This window comes from Cibotium barometz, chromosome 13 (genome assembly GCF_041138505.1).
Source record: "Cibotium barometz isolate CiBa-2024 chromosome 13, ASM4113850v1, whole genome shotgun sequence".
Taxonomy (NCBI): domain Eukaryota; kingdom Viridiplantae; phylum Streptophyta; class Polypodiopsida; order Cyatheales; family Cibotiaceae; genus Cibotium; species Cibotium barometz.
This window is the reverse complement of record NC_141058.1, coordinates 38787081-38794663: the sequence shown is the minus strand read 5'-3', so window position 1 is coordinate 38794663 and position 7583 is coordinate 38787081. Positions and strand designations below refer to the sequence as shown.

The window sequence follows — 7583 nt, the reverse complement described above, 5'->3', positions numbered from 1 at the left end:
TGCAGAAAAAAAGAGACGAGAGGCGCCTTCAACTAGAGAGTTTAATTCCAAGCTGGCGGGGCGACTATCCATGGCATGTAGGAGTTAGAATTGAAGGGAAAAACGAGTACTACCTAGTGATATGCTTCATCATAAACATGTATTCTGCTATGCGCCATCTGCAGCAAAGCGACCGTGTGCAAATTAGCAAAATTCAAGAGAAATTTGCCTTAATACTTTCAGATAAGTGGTGGGTTTTTTTTTGTATTATTTTATTTGACTATCCTACTTACGATTTGGAAAATTGTAAAGCTTTTAAACCTTTAAAGGTTTTGTAAATCAAGAGAAACTTGGATATGAAGTGTTGTGATATCAAAGCATCAAAAATACGTGGATTCAAGACATCAAAAATGCAGTAAGGATTCTAGAAATTTGATTTTGTTTTCTACCCAAATGGATTCGGAATGCAAGTCATGGGATTTCTTAGAATCATGTGAACATGTAATAGTTATGCCATATATCGTCTTTTGTTTGTGAGATGTTAGAATACAAGAGCAGGTTTTCAGGTGATAAAGAACATTATGAGATGATGAATTTGATGACACTGCATGTATGGAATGTAAATGGTCACATGTATGTTGGAAATATTTGAAGGTTATGTTATGCCTACATGTGATTGGTTTTGAGGGATTTGGAAAGAGGAGCCAGTGAATCTATGCTTGGAAAAGGACAAGCACTTGGTACACAATTTTTGTGCAATCATCAGGTTGAATTCAAGGATGTATTGAGGTGAACTGACACATGTATATGTCATTAAAAATGGATATGTCCTATGCTCCTTGGAGAATTTTGTGTGTAAGTTTCCTTGTGGAATTTGGTACCTACTCTCACAGCTAGAAGTCCTGTACTTTCCCAGCAACACCGTCAACGTCACGACAGCGTTCGATACACGCGATAAGTTACGGGCGCGTGTATGGTCGCACATGTATATGAGTAGTATCGGGCGCGTGTATATTGGTATCTACATTCGCGTGTATTGAACGTTTCAAAAACGTGTGTACCAGCACGTGTATGGTCGCGCATGTATATGAGTAGTATCAAGCGCGTGTATATTGGCATCTACATTCACGTGTATACTGGTTTCAAAAACGTGTGTACCAATGCGTGTATATACGCGCAATTATACACGCTTTATTACACACGATAACAGAGAACTTTATTAAGAAAAACTCCATTCCTTTACAAAATTAAAAACCATTTTCTTTAAACCATCTCATAGTACATTACAGTATATATCATTACACAATCCCACTACATGCATTTACAACAATGTAATATATTCAAAAATAAATCATGAGATGGTAATTAAAAGACAACATATACAATAGAAATGTCATCAATTTAGAACGATAGAGTGATGGATTGGTTAGGGTTTGATCTCATCTTCAATAAGATCCATCCTTGACAAACAATCAACATCAATAAGATCCATCCTTGACAAATGATCAACATCAATACCCATTTGATCAATTTGTAAGGCTACGATTAAATTTATTCCACTATCGATATTCTGTCCATTGATAATGGTACCGATGCCCTGATCATCCTCATCAACATCACCATCATCCTCAATGGTAGGGTCATCCTCATGATCATGAGAAATGGCATGCTCATCCTCATTATCATGAGAAATCTCTTATTTCTTGATTATCGATCACAACATCTTCATTGGCATGTTCGACATCATCTTCATCGCGGCTAGCTATATCCTCCATATGCTCCATATCAGTGAATGTATTATACATCACTTTGGAACGTGGCGCAATAGGGATGACGTACCACCATTTAATGTCATGCACCATTGGTAGATAGATAACCTACTCAAATACACATACTATAGTAATTAATAAGCATATCAAAAGTCAAGGGATACGCGAGCTTAGATATATATGTACATGAAACACATTAGTAAAAAAATGCATACCTGCTCACATTGTTGTGGCAATACAAGCCTATCTTTCTTTGTTTGCCAAAACTTTGTAGAGTCAATAGTTACATAGCCACTTGCATGGCGTTTTATCGTTGCATTAAGTCCTTTTTCCACCACGTTCATTTGCCATTTGACATCCAAAACATACACAAAGAAGCGATGAAAGTCAAGCCTAAATATGTCTTGGATTGTGCCACAATAATCATCCATTTTTCCATTGGCTCCCTCAAAGCTACTAATGACACCGCAATCTTGTGTATTCCTCTTTTCATCAATTCTTTGTGTTCGAAAATGCTTACCTTCACACCATATAGCATTGAACATAGTGCACTAGACCAAAATAGAAGCAATATTTGTGTAAGCAATGTGAATAAATACTAAAAGTAAATCACTTTTACAACTAATGCAAAACATTAGTTCTATGTGTACCTTTAACATGCATCCTCATGCATACTCCCATTCTTCCGCCGTGATATGCAACCCCTCGTCGCTCTCTGCTCTCTCCATTTTCTCATGCAACCAATCAAAATGGATATCATTCGAAAGTGTTGCTAGATGCTTAGGGTATGCCTTACGAGAGCCATGTTGCCTCTCCGAAAGAGAGCTCTTTCTGCTTGCCTTTTTGTCTTTGCATCCTCATATCTTGTAACCCATCTGCTCATCACATCACTATTAAGGATGCAAGTGAAATTGAGATCATCAATCAATGTTCTGTCAATTACTTTACTCTATCCTTTTCCTTGAGGCACAATAGAGGTCATCCTCAAGTCCTCTTCATTGCTCCATAGTCGCGGCAAAGAACTGTCCACCTGACCAAGAAATTCTGAAATATATACAAGAGACTCTTGTATCAACCAACCCTCGGTCATGCTTCCTTCGGGCCTTGCACTTTGCCTCACAAAGTCTTTTAAGGTCTTCATGAAGCGCTCTAGGAAGAATATCCAACGTGCATGCACAGTGCCACATAAAGCAATTTCGTCCACTACATGCACAATGAGATGTAGTTGACTTGTGAGAATGGTTCGCGGAAAAGTCTCCTCTACCAAACAAACCACCTCCACTGCCATAACACGCACATCATCCAACATGGCTGGATCAATTGCTTTGGAACTAACATATCTGAAAAATAAATGAATAGTACGTTATACCTCATGCACGTTCATTTTGCAAGGTATAATGAAGGGTGATCTGACATCGGTTTTACATACCTCACAAGCTCGCCCATCTTATAAATACATTTTTTCAAACTCTTGTTTTCACAATGGTCGATGCTAGTAGGTAGTATGAACTGCGCACATAAGAGCACATTATATGGTTTAGGGCATTACGAAATTTAATTTCAACGTACAAGACTTGGAAAACACTTACTTGAAGCATCTTGTGCCAATCGTGGGACTTCAACCCTTATAGTTGCTCAATGCCTCTTTTCTTAATGGTTGTAAAGGTTCCCTTCAATGATCTCATGCATCCAGTGGTTGTAAAGGCTCCCTTCAATGATCGTTTCTTTTCTTAGTGTGGTTGTAAAGGCTCCCTTCAATGGCCAAAGAGGTGATAGTCCAAGTGGTAAAGTGTTTGCCTAGGACCGAAAGGTCTTGGGTTCAAACCCTGCTTGGACCCCTCGGCGGCACCTCTCATCCGCGCTCTCCATAAGCTTCCCTTTCAGCGTCGATCGTGTTCTAGCCGCCTTTCCCAAGAGGACTCCAGTGTAGCCCCTCCGCTCTCTGTGGTCGAGTGTGCTCGTCGCCCTCTTCAGAGGGCCGCGTAGATGATCTTGTAGCTCACGACACCAGCGTGTCTAGGACGTTGAGCGAGTTGAACTATTAACTATTAGTATGATCTCTCTCCCGAAAAAAAAAGGGCTCCCTTCAATGATCTCATGCATCCAGTGGGAGTATGCAAAGTGGTGATGGCCTGCTTTACCTTCTTCTCCTCTTTCTTTTGATATAATCCATGGTGCAGGGGGAAGACGAACGTGCCCACCCTCCTCTTGTGGCCAAGCTTGACGCATACGTCCTGCGACCCGCAAGTCCTCCCGTACGCTAACATTGTCCCGTTTATCAATAACATGTTCCCAAATACCAGATCCCACATTCTTGAAGATGTGCATGGAATCAAGAAGATGGTTAATCTAAAGATGGGTCCAATATGGCAGGCAAAAAAAAATGGAGTACCTACACAAGGGATTGCTCTATGTGATCTTTAATCCAATTAGAGACTACACAAAACAAGATTGAAAAACATTACTGTACCTGTTCATGCCATCTGGAGGAAGAACATTTATAGACTCCCAAATACGCTTCCAATCTTTTGCACACGAAGTGTGTTGTGGAGGAATGTTAGTCTTACTAGCAACACATTTAGGATGATTTGACGGGAGAAATTGATGATGATTATCGAATATGGTCTTACACAAACCGTCAGCATACTCATGTACTAACGAAGAGCCACAAACAGGACATGCATGTTTACCCGATGTTTTCAAACCTGTTAAAATATAAATAAAATTTAGAATAATAAATTCAATAGTTATAATTAATATAGCCAATATTATTAGAGTAGGGAGGTAATTAGAATTCTTACCAGAACAATCCTGAAAGTCATGCATTGTCCACATCAACAGTGCTTTTAAGTCGAAGTGTCGAGAGAAGGGAGGCCTACTAATGTCCACCACCGTAGCACCTCTCCATAGTTCCTCCAACTCATCAATCAACAGTTCGAGATAAACATCCAAATGCTTGACTTTATGTTTCCCTAGAATTAGAAGGGATAAGATAAGATGTCCCTTCTTGATCGCCATTGATGGTGGAAGGTTGTAATTCACCAACACAACTGGCCACACGCTGTATGCGGTGCTTTTGAAACCAAATGGATTCACTCCATCCATACCTAGGCCAAGTCTCAAGTTTCTGGGCTCTGTTTTAAAGCTGGGCCACTTATCTTCAATATGCTTCCAAGCAGGAGTGTCTACAGGAATTCTCCACATGCCATCATCCGATCGATGTGAGGAATGCCACCATGACATGAGCTCTGCTATGGATTTGCACTTGAACATGTGTTTGATGATGTGAGGAATTATAGGAAAGTGTCACAAATTGATTTTGTAATAGTGCAATATGCATGGTTATGTATACGTGTAGCTACATGGCTATAGACACTCATATAGCCGCGTACTCGAAAAAAAATCCTTTTGCATGTAGTCGACAGCTCTCTCACTATGTCACATAGCTATACCACCATCCTCTTGTAGTACACGGAACTTTACATAGTGATTATCTCTTGGAGCGATATAAGCTTTACGAAGTTCATAATAATTATTTGGACACTTTGGTTATTTTTTAAAAAAGTAACATGCGGAGACATGGAACCCACGTGAGCTGTACACAATGAATCCACCATGTTGAGGTCCATTGTTAGTGACATGTTTCATAGGTGGATAATTAGTGGTGAATGGGATCTTACATATACATGGGTGTTAAGATACACACTTTTATGGAGCTAGGTCAATGGGAGATTGATGTTGGTTGTAAAAAGCACGCATGGAAATGGGATGCAAATGAGAGAAATCGTGTAGGAAAGGAGCTATAAGAAATTGTACGAGGTAAGTGTAGTCCTCAAGTGGGAAATATAGGGGGATTGAATGAGATATGATAGTGATCAAAGGGTTGAGGAATTGGGAAAAAGACGAGGAGATGTGGGTCACATGTGTGCTATGCCAAGTTCTTATTTTTACTCTAATGTTTCTAATTTACACAAGTACTAACTTTGAGAGATGTTTTAAATATTTATTTTATTTAGTTAGTCCTAAAGATGTTGAGGTGTTTTAAGTTATCTTAAGTTTGGAAGGCTTGATCCTAGGCCCACTTGAGAGTGATAACACATTTTGACTCAAAGAAAGTATTGTTTTTGGGAAGGGGCATATAGAGTTTTGTATGGCTAGCCATTTTAGGTGGCTATGAAGTTAGAATTTATGAAGGCATTGTATTATAAATGTATGTCATGTATAACTATAAGCCCCTCCATATCAATATATTGACGTAATTTGTGAAAGTATGATCCAAAGTAAATTGAATGGAAATACACACCATGAAATTTTAATACTAAATTTCTCTAAGAAAAATAGTAGCAAATAGAATTTTAAGGAGTATACTGAATATTTTTTATAATGTTAGATCTTTACTTTGAATTCTATGTATAAGGCCAAAAGATATTATCCATTTACTAGTATTTTCCTAGGCATAAGGTGTTGTAGTTATGGAGAAAATTTTCAAATAACTATTAAGTAGGCAGTTATGTTCTTTGTCAACTCAATATTGATTATGTATCTTTTTTAAAAAAATTTAGAAATAAGATATCATCGTTTTTTCTACGCAATGATCTGTTTTATGCTATGGAAAATTTATCATCCATACTTATTAATTATAGGTTGATATTGTATAAATAAGTACATTATAAGTTTTAATTGTAATCTTAACCATTTTGTTCTATTATCACTTCCTCTTCACAATTTTACTCTTTTCTTCCTTCCTTTGTGAGTGATGAAATCATAAAAGAATCAAATTTTTGGGAAACGTTGTGAGCCATCACATACACACCAAGAATATGAAGCCTCATATTGATGAGCTTAGCCATCCACACTGTATTTCTTTTCAACATTGGATCTTTGCAAAGAGAGATCTTTGGTGTAAGAGGTGGCATTGCAGCATTGTAGTGTCCTTACATGAGGCTTCACTAGTGTCCAAAAGTGAAAGAGATGTGCTATGTCCTGGGGTTCTTTACCCTTGTCTCTTAACCTAAGGACACATCTTATGTTGGTTGGAAGCTAATTGATTTGTCTTTAAATATGTAATGAAATGTTAACTTAAATGCTTATATATTGTATCTAGAGAGGAGAAACCTCCATAAAGGCCATCATCACAAAATCTACATTAAACTGTCTATTTGGCGGTGTAGGACTAAAGGATTTGTCACTCACCCTTAGTGGTTCATCCTCACTAGTTTACTCACGAATTGCCTAATATCTAGGTTTGAATCCAATTACATTGCATGGGACTCTACTATCTTTCGGTAACTCACTATCTCTATTACCACTTTATATTTGTTTCTATTTTCACATAAAGCCTAAATGTTATATACATAAAGCCTTATGTGAAAACCTTAAGCCCGCACATGTCTAAGCCATAAGTCTTTTGCATAAGCCTAAACCTTGTACACATATGACTAGAGTATAAAGTTTATACATAAGCCGCATGCATGAGCTATATGCTTTAGGATTATGCATAACGATCAATTATAAGCTTCAGGCTTATGCATAAGCCTACAGCTCATACATAAAGTTTAGGCTTATGCATAACCCTTACGCATGAACTTTAGACTTATGCATAAGCTTAAAGCTCATGCATAAGGATTGTGCATAGGCCATAATATTTATGCATGCATATGCCTCTATAGCATAAGGTTTATGCATAAGCCTAAAGCTTATACATGTGAGCCTTATGTATAAGCTTGTGCAGCTTGTACATGTGAACCTTATGCATAAGCTCGTGCATAAGCCCAAAGATTCATGATCATATGCAAGATATTTAGGCTTTAGGATTTTTCTTTAGGCTTATGCATA

The 7583-nt window shown here is 37.9% G+C and overlaps 1 protein-coding gene across 1 annotated transcript; it reads right to left on the bottom strand.

Annotated features, from left to right (window-relative positions):
- Window positions 1-1411: 1411 nt before the first annotated feature.
- Window positions 1412-4363, bottom strand: LOC147632668 (uncharacterized). The gene is made up of 2 exons (XM_086806909.1): window positions 1964-4363; window positions 1412-1856 (listed from the first exon to the last, which is right to left on the bottom strand). Exons 1-2 carry the CDS (start codon window positions 2291-2293, stop codon window positions 1662-1664), a joined length of 525 nt encoding a protein of 174 aa, XP_086663035.1. The 5' UTR covers window positions 2294-4363; the 3' UTR covers window positions 1412-1661.
- Window positions 4364-7583: the final 3220 nt, after the last annotated feature.